This window comes from Magallana gigas, chromosome 8 (genome assembly GCF_963853765.1).
Source record: "Magallana gigas chromosome 8, xbMagGiga1.1, whole genome shotgun sequence".
In the NCBI taxonomy this organism is placed as follows: Eukaryota; Metazoa; Mollusca; class Bivalvia; order Ostreida; family Ostreidae; genus Magallana; species Magallana gigas.
The window spans coordinates 41633171-41649169 of NC_088860.1; the positions used below are offsets into that span (position 1 = coordinate 41633171).

The 15999-nt window shown below is 33.1% G+C and overlaps 1 protein-coding gene across 1 annotated transcript; it reads left to right on the forward strand.

The window, feature by feature from the left end:
• The first annotated feature begins 4422 nt into the window (after window positions 1–4422).
• Window positions 4423–15073, forward strand: LOC136270966 (coadhesin-like). The gene is made up of 17 exons (XM_066069999.1): window positions 4423–4455; window positions 5483–5528; window positions 5727–5891; window positions 6391–6501; window positions 6787–6897; window positions 8203–8361; window positions 8657–8767; window positions 9165–9278; window positions 9981–10160; window positions 10893–11063; window positions 11795–11965; window positions 12271–12441; window positions 12532–12702; window positions 12951–13121; window positions 13289–13485; window positions 14467–14629; window positions 14875–15073. Exons 1-17 carry the CDS (start codon window positions 4453–4455, stop codon window positions 14949–14951), a joined length of 2292 nt encoding a protein of 763 aa, XP_065926071.1. The 5' UTR covers window positions 4423–4452; the 3' UTR covers window positions 14952–15073.
• Window positions 15074–15999: the final 926 nt, after the last annotated feature.

Below are 15999 nucleotides of genomic sequence, written 5' to 3' on the forward strand. Positions count from 1 at the left end.
TTTCCATATATCCTGACAAATTTTGTGTATAGATTAAGGGATAAATGAAAATTAAATAGAAAACTTGAACGGAGCTTGGCAGTGACTGAAATTTATTTGCTTAAGTATACATGCACTCCATACTAAAAATTAACCTCATCTATGTTAATACTTCAGTTTAAGAACATGGTCTTAAAAGTTAAACGTTACCAGTCATACATAATTATCCATTTGGCAGAGAAACGTTGTTTCTATTCTATTTTCTATTAAACCTCTTTGAAATAGTCTCCCAACAAGGCTTAATACGATAATCGAACATTACCTTGGGTCACCTGGGAAGAATGATATTTTAAACACAAGTAAAAGAAAAAAAGATTGTAACACATTCTATATAAAGGACTGTTATAAACCATTACACTTTAAATTCGTTATTCTAGAAGAGCACTAAGGCCATTAGAAATAAATTGTTTTTTAAACATGCATAAATTTTTATTTTTATCGTTTTTTGAGCTTTAAACTGCGTAAACGATAACTATGAAAAAATAAAAAATCATATTCTACTAAGTACATGTATTTATTTTGAGAAGATAAACAAATGCTACAGTACCTCAAGATGATTTCTGAGTACTGCTAGAAATGCCCGAGATGTTGCGATTGGCCGAACGTATCGGTTGAACGAGACTTGGTTTTTTTTAAAACACGTGACTATCCTTAACTTTCATTTAAACAATGAAATTCTTTGGTGATTCATGCGGGATATGATGGTAGCGGCATTGCAGAGAAAATACATAACCCGCGTTATTGAATAAATGAGAAAAGTAACTAATTATTGTTATAATGTACATCTGTACGTAATAGCCAAGTCGTCTTATAAATTATAATCTAGCATCATCATGATTTTTTCGTGCAGTCCATTATTTTCCTTTAGTTGCCGACCAAAATTAAACTGGACAGAACTGGATCGTGTAGATTTCAGTCTTGTCAGTTTCTTTAGAGCTTTGAATCACAATCGTTTTTCTTTTAAAAAAAATGAGATATTTGGTAGATGTTAATGAATAATGATAATTAAACACCCTCTTGGGATCAGTAATTATTCAATGCAAACAAAAATAAACTGAAACATACAAATAAAAATCTAAGAATGTTGAAGCGTTTCGAGTTAATATTTGCCTTGGACACATTTCTTTTTACTTTTGCCTTTTCTTTTCTAATGACAGACTTGACTTTAGTTAATCATTTTGTACTTGGGAAAAAAATCTAGTTCATAGTCTTTTATAGTTGATAATTCTTTTAGGTTCAACTTGTCAGAAATCCAGGGGATTACTGTAATTAATCCATTAATCTTATATACAATTATGTGTAAACGTGATATAAGAAAAAAAAATAAACAGTCAAACAATTATTTCCAGAAATGAGAACCTTTGGAAGTAGACCAGAGACTCAGTTCTTCCGGATTCTGACAAAAATTGCACTATTTTCTCTCTCTCTCTCTCTCTCTCTCTCTCTCTCTCTCTCTCTCTCTCTCTCAAATGATAAAGTTCTAACAACGCATTGTCATATATACGGTCAGGCAAGTCGCCTTGTTTTGTAATAAGCTCTAACATTTTAAAATCAATGAAAAGAATGCCTTGGCTTCCTAACAAACTCAATATGAATGAATGTCCTCATACCCCCTCCCTTTAATTGTTTTTTTTTCTCGCAAATTCTTTTAAAATCATTCAAAATCATATGCACAGTATAAAAAGGCAACAAGAAATTATATTTACATTTTCAACTGTCATTGTCTGTGATAACATTACGAATCAATTTTGCACTCTTAAACCTAATAACTTCATGAAACATGAGTGACACAAAATGGGCGTGTCTTATATCATAACCAAAAAGGTATTGGCTGCGCTGCGTAGTAATACATAGCATGACTGTGCTAAAAAGAAACAGTGGTTTTAAAATAATGTTGTTTTAAAGTGTACCAATTTGAAATAATATAAATATAACTAAAAAGGAATCATTCTTTGATTATTATGAAGTGATAACTTCTGTCGGAGCGTGGACAAATCTATCATTAAACCCTTCGGGCTTTATTGGGTATCACTTCTTAATTCCTTTAAAAAAAAAAGCTTTTACGTACAGATAACCTTGCTTCTTTCCAAAAAAAAATTTTTGCGACTTAAAAACAAGAAGAACATTTTTAAAAAATGTTTAAACTTTGAAGTTAAAAATGTTGTATATATATATATATATATATATATATATATATATATATATATATATATATATATATATATATATATATATATATATATATATATAAAACCAATGTTTTTATAGAGAAACTTTGAAAGATTTGTGGTTAATAAGTCTTCTGGCATTGATTACCAGAAATGAGGCCTTATTAGGGTCGGTTAAACACCGATTCTCATGTTCTTACTAATTTAAATCGATTAAGCAATGTCCTTGGAAAAGAATAGAGGGATAATCACAAACTAAGGATACAAATCTGACCTACTCGGGCTCTGTTTATACTAGTTAAAACTAGACAGACCAGATTAGGGTAATAATAAGACGGTTAGTTTTAAATGGCTATCATTCTCTTTAAAAAGAAATCTAATAAACAGAAAAGCGTTGTTTTTCATTTTAGTTAAGACTATATATCTGGCTTGTTTAAAGCACCACATGCTATCAAGAAAAATATAGCATTCAAACTAAAGAGGACTTAAAGTTTATTGTATATTGTTATTAAGTTGACTGTTTTTGTATAGATTTTGGTCATATTAGTGGTTTACGTATCCAGTTTGACTTGTAGAACTAATTATTATTTCATTTCAAAGTGTAAAATTTGTTAATTCGAACAACGATCAACTTTACTGAATTCAGACATGTGTGCCTGTTTTAGCCTGAGCGTTTATCTCTTATTATTTTTGATTTTATCATTGTGATGATTTTAAAACTGCTGTCAAAGACTGCATATACAAAAAAAAATCTAATTAATATGTATATCTGATTCATAAAAAAAATCTATCAATACACCTTGGTAAATGATTTTTAAATGGATAAAAAAAATAATCCTTTTTTAATAAGTGGACTTTGATATATCGGGCCTTAGAAGTGTCAATGTATTTAAATAAGGTCAAACTCGGATTAATTAAAATCTAAGCTGAGAATTAAGATTTCTTTTCGCTGGAATGTTTCCCTACTGGCACAAAGAACCTTATGGTTATCCACGATATAAAAATGCATGTCATGTGTGACACTTTCAGCCTTTTCAAAAATTAAATTGCTTTTAAATATAAGTGCTCATTACAGTTCAAAAAGGGCACAGTCCATAGAATTCTGAATTAACGCCAAAAAATATAAAAAGCTGTGGTAAATAAAACATGTATTTATAACACGGTAAATTTATTTCAAATCAAATTAAATTATAATTACAGTGATCACTATAGTTCAAAAAGGGTATTGTCCACAGAATTGGGGAATAAAGCCGAAAAAGCATACATAAAAAAGCTGTATTAATTTTTTTTTCAAACGGATACATGTAATATAATTAATTTTTTAGGTCTTTATAAAATCCTAATAAAAATATATAAATCACTGCTTTGTGTATACGTATTCATGTATTTGTTAATGGTTTATATCACTTGGTTGTTTTGTTAGATAAACATTTTAGATGACCTAGCGCAATGGAAGCCAACGCCTTACATTGACAACCAAAAGAAGCGTCTTTTTACCGCAATATTCTGTATTTTTCGGAGTTTCCAGTAAAACATTACATACATGTAATCATATATATCTGCCGACACATTTGTATTATTTGTGTTTATAGTCGACAGATGCAGTCTTTGCAACAGCAGTTATCGTATGTCCTTTGAAGTCTCACTTCTGTGGCGGATTAAGGGTGTGGTTTGAGGGGGATCTTTTTTTATATACAAATGTCAATATACATTAACTACGATGACTTGAATAATGTTTATATACTACAATGTAGAAGCATTTTGACGGTAGGTTCTCTGTTCTTACGTGTACGAAGGATGGTTTACTTTTAACTGAAACGCATCTACATGTACGTATGTACACCTACATGTACACTTCATATAATTGTGCTCTAACTATGAAGTTTGTAATTCAATGATTAACAAACTCAGACTGTCTCTACCAATTTGACAATCTTGTAGGACATTACATTTTTCTTGATTGACTCATGTATATTCAAAATTTAGAGTTGTCACAATTATATGATAATTAACATGCATTAACTGAAAACTGAAAAGATTTCCCGGTTTTTGGTCAACGAATGTTACGGTCATCTCACCGGGCATTCACTGACTAATGGATTAATTTTTGTACTTGTCAAATCCGTTGTTAATCCGAACTAATATCTTTCACCAAAAATTATGTATTTAAATTTATGAAATAGGTCATTTGATTATATTTCTGAAATGACTTTAGGATAAATTGACACATTTATTTCTTTCGCCAATGGTAAGAGCTAATTTAATTTTTTTTTAAATTCCAAAATAAATGTTAATTTGTTTAAACATGTATGATTATAACTAATGAATTATTTAAAAACTATAGTGTAAATAAAATCGAAAGCTTATTTGTTACACAATAATTTAAAATTCATATATATGGACCTATCGATAATATCAACCTAATATCTCCAATTTTGTTTTATCATTTTGATAAATCTTATGATATAGTTTTCAAATGTATAAATGTAATGTTTTTAAAACTATCAAAATGAAGTAATAGCGACAGAAGTACTAAGTTATTGGCTTTATACAAGTACCCAACAAGAATTTGTTCTTTAAAAAACGGAGGGGAGGGGGTGTTCGCTCCGTTATTTCTTCTCCTTGAACGATACATTTGAAGGTTTAAAACAGAAGTCTCTTAAATTGCTTGAGATGTAACGGACTCGAAAACCTATAGTATGGTTAAAAAAATCATACCTGTATAACAAGTTGACTTTTAACAAAACTATATTGCTAATCATAAATATGAACATATCTTATTTTTGGACTGTATAGTTTTGAATATACTAATTAATAACCAAACGTTATATTTTGTTCATTTTATACAACATCAATTTTGATCAATTTTGTTACCATGCGAATTCGATTCATTTATTTAAACAATGCTTTCTTTGGTGAATCATTCATTATACTAGTATGAAGATAGCGACATTGTAGAAAAAAACATAACCTGTATCAGCGAGTTATGTAAATTTATTCTGCAACGATCGCTATACCTCATAACCTGCATGAATCATCAAAGAAGGCATTTATTGTTTATATTTACATCTGTCTTTTTATAAAAAAAATCATCAAATTGTAATTAATTGATAAATAAAAGTAACTAAATTATTGTTAGGGCCTAATGTACATCAGTACGTTAGGTAAGGGAAATAGCCAAATCGTCAGATGTTGGAATTTGTGTCTGACTTCACTATGACTATTTCGTGCAGTCCGAATATAATACCGTCAAATTACCGATATTTATGTTGCAGGCAGGGAATAGAAGTTCATTGATCTTAGCAGCCATTTTGTTAGCAGGTATTTTTATTTATTATATTTATTGCCATAATTTAATGTTTACGGCAAGTGTATTTTATATGAGGTTTTTTGTCAATAAATCAATTCTAAATCGATAAACATAATATTAGTTATATGAAAAAGTATATTTTCGCCCGTATATTTGTCACCTGTAATTAAGGGGGAAAAATAAAACTACATAGGAACTTTTTTTCTTAGGATATTCCTACGCGGCCTGTCCGAGCGGGTGGTCGGGGTACGGCGGTAACTGCTACAAATTGTTCACCAGCACCAAGGAGTGGTCCCTGGCCGCCAGGGACTGTCAGAGGTACGGCGCCAACCTGGTCAGCATCGACTCCTCGGGGGAACAGTACTTTATTGAGAGTACGTAGTACAATTATATAGCAGTTACTTGTATAGGAAACAGTACTTCATTGATTGAGAGTACGTGATAAACTCTCTTCTCATTATATTGCCACAGGACCATACAACTTAGACGAGCTCACTTTTGATCTCAGTCGCACTTTTACAAAATGGAACATATAATGTAAAAGTAAGACGTAGATAAAAAGCAACCGAATCTAAGACTTATGGTCCCGGTGCCATTTTTTCATACCAACGTTTAAATATACGTAAATGAGAATGTACTATAGAAGAAATACACTGTTGGTTTCTGTTTAAAAATCATAAATACATAAATCATACTCATATAAGAGAAATGACATTGTTTTAAAGATTCTATATATAAGGCACGTGAATATGGTGAATACGCAATCTAATTCAAATTATTAGAAATAATATCTTTGATCCGCTTTGTTAAGAAATCTATTGGAGCGGATCAAAGATCTAATTTTCATTATAATTGGTAAATTTGTAATCGTAGATCTGATTGGTGGAAACACGGCGTGGACCAGTGGATCGGACCGGAACTACGAAGGAGCATGGGCGTGGTACAGTGGTTTCTCGAGGTGGTCATACACCAAGTGGCGCAGCGGTTCGAATTTGTTCTTCATATTGTCACATTTATAAAATATATTATTAAATAATGATTTTGAAAAGTCGTTTAGCAGTATAACAAGTTATATAGCATGTCATACTGAAATTTCAGAAGATCGATTTTTAATACATTTTGTATTTTAAACAACAGACTTAACTAAAGGCGAACCCAATAAATCTGGTGTCGTTAAGTTTTTAGTAACAAGATAGGCAGTACTTTAAACACCCATGATATTAATGCTCCATGCTACATGTACTAACGTAATGACTAACTTTTCTTCAGGCGAGCCCAATAATTCTGGGGGCGAACACTGTCTGCACGTCTACACCAGCCGGAACGGATGGAATGACCTCCCCTGTAACCGGGCTTTAGCTTACGTCTGCGAGATCCACTGTATTTTCTTTTCAGAATTCAAAACGCAAACTTACATTTATTTATTTTTTTGCATTCCTCTTGCATTTTTACAAACTTAACATTAAAATTCAGATTTCTGCATGCTGCATTCAGCTCACTCGTATTTTTTATTTATTTACTTTATTTACCTTAAGGCGGCCCGTTATTTGATATACATTTAATTATTCTAAATGCATTTCTGCGGGATAGTTTTTTTTATAGTTACTTAATATTATGCTTATTTTTATGAATTAAAAGTAAATGTGAAGTAGGTCATAGACTGTCGTGTTAGGCGCGTTTTTATCGAGACTATAATCTATTCGAAAAATTTCGGAGTTTTTCATTCTTTTCAAACAATGTATCGGGATCGGTATACGGCGCATACTAAAGACTTAATGTGTATTTATTATATGTCCATGTGAACGGTGGTAAAACAATATCATGAAATGACATCCATATCAATAATACATGTATACGCAAAATATGAAAGAACTGAAAATTTGAATTGACCTGAAAATTTTAGCTAACCTGATTTATTTTTAAATCTTTTGAATAACCATGATTATCTTCATAAACTGAAGTGTAGATAAGATTTATAATTCCATGTAGGAAAAAAAATTATCCGGCTTATTTTTAACCTTTAAAATTGTGCAGTTTCTACCGGATTAGCATGATCTTACATGTACCTTTAAAGTATAATCCATTTCTATTCTATAATGTGGTCCTTTGAAATCATATAAACTAATGCATTCAGTTTTAATTCAATACAATGCAAAAAAAAAATCAAAATTGTTTGAAATACAAAATCTCTAAGAGAATAATGATGAGTGTACCTTTTTTTATTAGAATAATGTACCAATCAATGTGTTCTCCATTACTTCATACTAGTCTAATGGTCATACAATAACCGTTAGAAATGCTTACAGTAACGAACTCCACTCTCAAAATAATAGTAAAATGTTAATCTTTAAAACGTAGTGCTGAAGATATATGTCAAAATTTACCATAAAATTAGTACAACCAACTCGTTATTTTTCTTCTTTTTGGTTTGTTTTTTTGTGTAAACAACCAATGATGATTCATACAACTGTTACAATTATATTTTTGCGGCCCATTTGACGCTTGCGTCTATAAATGATTTCTTGTTTGAACATATATTGCCCCAATCCTTATTTAAATTTCCATCGCAACCTCTCGGACCTTTCCGGTAGAGCCTCTTTTTTCCAAGCTCTGCTGAAAATACGCGAGAAGATGCAATTGATTCAAACTGTTCTGATCTTAACTTTCATAAATAACTGTACATAGACGGAACCAGCAGCTGTGATAGTGGGTGGAGTCAGAGGAGTGGTAAATGTTACCGGATGTTCGGACAAACCAACTGGATATCTGCCCTCAGGACTTGTCAGAGTTATGGCGCCAACCTGGTCAGTATCGAGGACAGCTCCGAGCAGTACTACGTCGAAGGTCAGTTGAAGGTCACGGTACAGTAAATGTCACCTTTCAACAGATGACCATATTCAAGCCATTTGATTTGCGATGTCTTAGATGTTTAGTTGCAAGAATTTGCATACTTTTTTAACGTCTGTTCTAACTTTTTAGTAAATAAATAAATATTTAACGAAAAGGTGTTGTAATTATTAACGCAATCGTGGTTTTTTTTAAAATGTTGTCAATTGTGTTACCAATTTGCTACATGATCTCAACTGTGTAATAGTTGTGTAACATGTAATCAATAATGTAATACGCAATGAAATGACAGGTCTTATCGGCGGTAACTCCGTGTGGACCAGTGGTATTGACGGTAACAAGGAAGGATACTGGTTCTTCTCCAGCGGAACCCGCTCATGGTCCTACACCAAATGGAACCGCGGTATGTTAAAGAAGTAAAACGAATGTCACATGGTGCGTTTGTAGCCTGACGTCCGACGCCATTTTTTTTCGTTATAGTACTTCCGATGGTCTTTTTGCAGGTTTAATTGTGCATTTTACAGCTAAATGATTTTCAACTGTTGAATGGAGTTAATGATTGATATTCATTAGTACGATATTTTTGCAGATGCTGGTTTTTAATGATGCTGTTTTCTTGTCTCAAAAAGCATGCGGAAAAGATATTGATGCTATTTCAGTTTTTAATAGTACCGCCGTAATATTTAGTCTTACTTTTATTTTTCATTTAATGCATTAATAAGTATTAAATGTATAATGGTTGCGTCATGAACCCCAAATAAACAGATATTTAAGTTTTACATATACATCACAAATTTTAGGGGAGCCAAATAACTCAGGGGGCGAACACTGTATTCACATCCTAACCAATAGAATCGGATGGAACGATCTTCCTTGTACTCACACCAGTATCTACACCATGTGTGAAAAACCAGGTATGTATCAACTATTTTGCTAATATTAATGGTCAAGACAATCATATTTATTTACATAAACATGTACATGTATTCAGAATACCATCATACCAAGTATTATTGAAATGGTTTGATATAATTTATATACACATCTAGTATCAATATACTTTAATATATATTAACAAAGTATGAACATAACTTTCGAAAAACAGACATATACATGTATTTTTAAATAAATACCAGGGCTGTTTAGAAATTATTGAGACATTTCCTATTATTCCCTTGAGATATAAACCCTTGAGATTTCAACAAAAAGTAAACCAGGATACAGTTATTTTTATTAATGGGAACAATTTTATAGTCTATGAAATTATTAGACCATCACAGTGAGCTGACAAACCCTCTTTTACAAAAAATTTTTGAGGTTAAGGTCTCTCAACAACTTTTCTCTAAACGTTGAAGTACTTGTAGCGTCAAATATTCTTTTTAAAATAACTATGTATCAAGTGCTTCTTCAAATGCTTCACTTTGTTTTACTTCCACACAAAATTATTGAGTTGAGAGGATAGGGCTATTGATTTTGCTGAAATATTTAAAATATCGGTTAACCTGTAAACTATCAAAATTAACAGAAAACGGTAACCAATAAAGGATAGCTGCCTCCATCTCTTCCGTCTCGGAAAAAGAGATATCTATTAAGAATTCCCTTTGATTATTATTCAGCGCCAATTGTTCATGGTAACTGGGGCGGCTGGGGTTCATACGGAAGTTGTACTAGATCATGCGGAAGTGGAACACAATCCCGATCCCGATCTTGTAACAACCCGGCTCCTGCTAATGGCGGGAATTCCTGTTCCGGTTCATCCTCCTCGTCACGGTCTTGTAACACACATAACTGTCCAAGTGAGTATTTATTCAATGTAGCATTGCAAAAACTATACTAGTAATTTTTAAGTATCTTTGTTTAAGGTGTTATATCCCCATTATACAGATAACAGGGATTGTAAATATCTTTTTTAATTTTAAACGATAACATACAACGCTAAAAATAAGAGGGAAAATTTCAAATTTCTAAGAAATGAGAGGCTGTTTCTTCTGTATCAGTCCCCGGTACCAGATGACTGCGATAACTATCATAGAAAATGTGTAGGATTATAAATATATCTCTTGCAAATAATCACCAGTGAAAGGATTTAAAGTTACCTCCAAGCTACATATTGTATTTTCACGTAACTCTACCTTTCACAAGCACAAATTCAACATTAGTAATGCCTAATTATAAATGGTGCACGTGGCCTCAAATCCATTGTACATACTAGAAACAATCTACTTTCTATACAGAATGTAATGAAACAACTGAAGTCATTTTTTTAATGTAATGAACTATCTAGTAAATGGATGCAGTTAATATTCTATCAATTTAATTCCCTCAAATATCCATTCAAACATAAGGTACCCCATCCCTCAAACTTTTTCGGCAGCGCTCGGAAAAACACCTGCCGTAAAGTTGCAATTTCTCCATCTCATGATAATTGTTACAAAGAAAGATCTATCTTTAGTCAAAAAACTTTTATTATTTTAGTCGTCCTTGTAGACTTTAAAAATCCATACTTAAATTGATCTTGATACAAACAGTACATGGTAACTGGGGAGGCTGGGGATCGTACGGAAGTTGTACGAAATCCTGCGGAAGCGGAACCCAAACTCGATCCCGATCATGTAACAACCCGGCTCCGGCGTATGGCGGGAATTCCTGTTCCGGTTCATCCTCCTCGTCACAGTCTTGTAACACACATAATTGTCCAAGTGAGTATTTATTCAATGTAGCATTGCAAAAACATTACTAGTAATTTTTAAGTACCTTTGTTTAAGGTGTTACATCCCCATTATACAGATAACAGGGATTGTATATATATTTTTTATTTTAAACGAAATGTCAGGATTTCAGATAGTGGGTACATCGATATATCTAATGCATTTTAAAATGGATTATAAATGTTGCCAAAATATGTCAACATTATAGCGACGAAACATACTGACCCATTAGAATGTGCATTTTAGCAGAAAATATGTTTAACATACAAAGCTAAAAATGAGAGGGGGATTTTCAAATTTCTAAGAAATGAGGGACTCTCCTTTCTGTATCAGTCCCCGGTACCAGATGACTGCGATAATTATCATAGAAAATGTGTAGGATTATAAATATATCCCATGCAAATAATCACCAGTGACAGGATTTAAAGTTACCTCCAGGCTTCATCTTGTATTCTCACGTAACTCTACCCTTTCACAAGCACAAATTCAAGGGTATTTCTGTCGAATCAATACCTGTATGCGATATATACATGTATGTGCAAACAGCATATCATCATTTTTTAATGAAGATTAATACATTGTCAATATGATTTTCACAAGTCGTAAATATGTTACATGTAGATTATCTGTCAGAAAACGGATTTTTTCAGAGAAATGTGAAATTATTATGAATCAGTTGGTATTGAAATATTTTGAAAGCTATGTATAATTTAATTGAATAGTTCACGGCAACTGGGCGTCGTGGGCGTCATGGGGCGCGTGCACTGTAACGTGTGGCGGAGGAACCCAAGACAGAAGCCGCACTTGCACTAATCCAGCGCCGTTATACGGCGGAAACAATTGCGCCGGATCCGGATCTGCTCGCCAGGCGTGCAACACGCACAACTGTCCAAGTAATGAACAATGTGTCCAAGTATTGACTATAGATAGTGTCTCTAGAATAAAAAACGGATTGTGCGACTGTTAATGCAAAACCATGTAAAGATGGTTGACTGTTCAGAAGTAAAAGTGGTTGGGTTTTTACCTTAGATATATCGAAAGTTCTGTCACTATAAATCGGAGGAACTTTAAAATGGAAAATTATTATGTCTGATTGTCGTATTGGAAGAAAATATCAGAGGTTAAATTCTTATTTTTCTATTTCAGTTTCGGAGTTTTTATCAAATGATGTAAATAACGATTTGATTGTTATTTTAAGTTGACGGATTTTGGGCATCGTGGGGATCATGGGGAACCTGCACGGTGACCTGCGGCGGAGGGATTCAGACCAAAATCCGCTCCTGTACAAATCCGGCCCCGCAATATGGCGGCAGTGACTGTACTGGATTCTCAACGGCAACACAGACCTGTAACACACACAACTGTCCAAGTACGACACAGTACACACACCATATAACAAGCCGTATAAATAAATAATCCAAAATATTCTCGCATTCCAATATATCTGTTTCATTGGTAGTTGACGGATCTTGGGCTACTTGGGGCAGTTATGGCGCATGCACCGTAACATGTGGCGGGGGAACACAAGAGAGACAGCGCACGTGCACCAACCCCGCTCCCCAGTACGGCGGGGCTAGCTGTCCCGGAAGTACCGTCTCTTCACAGAGCTGTAACACGCAACACTGTCCAAGTACGATAAAACACAAGTGTTTTAGGGTGTTCTTTTTTAATCTGTATCTTATAGTCTAAAATTCATTTATTTTTACAGAATTAGCTTGTTTACAACATTATTCTTTATTAATAATTATTTAATTTATTAATCCATGTTTTTGTAACAAAATCATTATTTTTGTCTACTTAATTCAAATTACTTCGAACCAAAAAAATACTCTAAGCGTAATAATTGAAGTACAAGTGTAGAATAAATGTTTTGAACAGTTGACGGAGTCTGGACGACCTGGGGTGCCTATGGTACCTGCTCTGTAACCTGCGGGGGCGGAACCCAGTCCAGAACGCGCACCTGCACAAATCCCGCCCCTCAATATGGAGGTGCCTCCTGTCCCGGGACGGATACGACGTCACAAGATTGCAACACACAAATCTGCATCAGTACGTATTGTTGATATCGGGGTTTTTTTTGGTTTCCTGTTAGTGTTAATATTTACGAAGTTCAACTTGATTCTTCTTAAAAGTTCCGCATTGTTCTTTAACACTTAGTAAAAACAATATAAAAACAATAATTTGTTGGATTAATACGTTTTTACTCTATATTTTAGTTGATGGAGCTTGGGGTGCGTGGGGAAACTGGGGAGATTGTACAAAGTCGTGCGCAAGCGGAAGGAAGTCAAGGTCAAGAATTTGCGACAACCCAAAACCGGCAAATGGTGGACTGGACTGCCCCGGCAGTTCCGGGGACTTTGAATATTGCAATACACACGACTGTCCGACGGTACCCGCAGGGACGTATCAACAGGTAGGCTATTCACCTTTTAAGTATCGAAGTGCGGGATACCACCATATTTATTTTGTGACGAAAAACAAAACTTTTTATATTCCCGTCATCCTTTTGATGTCTACCAGCGTAGTACAAAAATTTAAAGTGTTATAGTTTCTTGCATGTATCTGCAAGTAATGAATTCAAATAAGTCAGGGTTTTGAAAAATACAAATTTTCCATTTCTAAGAGTTATCAAAATGTATATTGTCAAATATTTAATTCTGTACAATTTCGAATTTTTAAAACGGTATTTATATCAATTTTATTTTTAATTCGATGCACTTTTTTATATTAATCACTCAAAATGTCGCCCCCCAACCTTGAAGAATTAAAGTGTAATGTTCTGAATAGGGCTTTTCATACCTGTGTAATAGGATTACTTGTGAACTAGGTGTTCAACTTTAAAACTAATAACGTTTGATTCTTATTGTTAGTAGGTTAATTTGATATTGTGCTATCCAATGCTTATTTTGATGTTTTATGATCGACATTTCAATATCGTCATGCTTTCCTAGTTATCAATCACATTTAATTGTTTAGCATAATTTAATTACTCGAAATAATAAGTCATACCATGATTGTATTTTTTTAAATTATAACATATTAAAAGGCATTGAGTCTTTCTTCAACATAAAATTCATTTTATAAAAATTGCTTAAGACTTGCTTTTGCTGAAATTTGTAACACATGATTTTTAATACTTAAATAGTAACTAAATATGTGATTTGAAAAATTTGAGAAAAAATGGTCGCTTTCACTCCTTCAGCTAATGCTTTTTATTAATGCGTTTTATGTCCTAGCTTTGTCCTAGCGGTTACCTAAGGTTACATTTAATATTCGAACAGTGTTTTAGCAGTTACTTAAGGTTACGTTTTATAATCCAGCTTTGTCCCAGTGGTTACTTTACGTTTTATATTCCAGCTTTGTCCCAGTGGTTACTTTACGTTTTATATTCCAGCTTTGTCCCAGTGGCTACTTTACGTGCGAGTCAGGGTCCATGACATGTATCTACAACGCTTTTAAGTGCGACTGTTCCAAAGACTGCGATGACGGAAGTGACGAAACAGCCGGATATGCCGGATGCACAAACGTTGAGCAATGCTTACTGGAGAATGGAGCAGGTTTGAAAATATAATGATAAGTCCTGTCGTTTTAGAGTTTATATTGGTGGGTTTGTTTTATTTCAAGATTTACAGCTAAAATCTATCCCAATCTGTGCGACATTAACGCTTAAATCAAAGTCCAAATACCGGATATGCAAAAGTAAAATTTGGTATTTAATCCTTTCGCAAAGATTGTGTTTTCATTTGCAAAAAAAAAATTTCTTAATCGAATACGCATGTGATGTAATTTTTTTTATTTGCAGGATACACTTCAGTTTCCCTTGCAACTTTGTTCTTCACTATGCTGACCTGTTTCCTCGCCAAACTGATCAGTTCATAATCCCACTGTGTGACATATACCAAAGAAGTCATCCATTGTTGGATTTGGAAATCATATTTAAAGTTTAAACTGTTGGAATTTTCTATGTTAATGCGTATATTGGTTTCATTTCATATTAAATATTTAAATTTTTAGTTTTCCATTGTGTGCTTTGCAATAAAACTAGATTGAAAATGCGGTGTTTTATTATTTTCACCTACCTTCATCCATTAAATCACATGAACTAATCCCTTATCTCACTAGTAAGTTGCTACATAAAAGCTGCAGGCATTCTAAAATTTCAATTGCATTGCTTCAGTGAGCTTAACAATCTTTTCTCTTTGTGAAAACAAACGTGACCTACAATCTTTTTAAAATGCTAGAGCAATTGAAACCATTTTAAACTTTCCTATTCATGATTTCAAGAATGATTTCCTGCAAAAAAATTGCCTCTTATAAATATAATTGATGCTAAACTGGACTATACACACGTACGTCTAAATAGTGTTTCATAAGTAGTGTTATCTGCGGGAAAATAGTTTGCAATTTAATATTTTTTTTCATTATTTTGTCCCCCTTCAAAGAAGTGAGGGCATATTGCTTTGCTGCTGTCTGTCGGTCGGTCGGTCCATCAACAGTTTCCGTTCATTTTCTTCACAAAGGATGCACATATTGAAATGAAATTTGGTATACAGGTTTATCATAAAAATATCTGAATCGGGTTTGATTTTGGGTGCGATCTACCAATTTTCGACAGAGTTGTGCCCCTTGGACGTAGAAAAATTCCAATTATTTGCAGTTTCCGTTTGTTTTCTTCGCAGAGGATGCACGTATTGAATTGAAATTTGGTATATACAGGTTTATCATAATAATATCTAGGTCAAGTTTAATTTTGGGTAAGTTCAAGAATTTTTAACAGAGTATTGTGCCTTGGAAGGGGGGCATAAGTGTTTTACAAATATCTCTTGTTCAGTGATAAAATTCCCCTTTAAAAAAAGTTCTATAAACGTTTCTCTTTATCTGTCATTTTACCATTGCAACCTTTGGTATATTTGTAGATTACAAACTA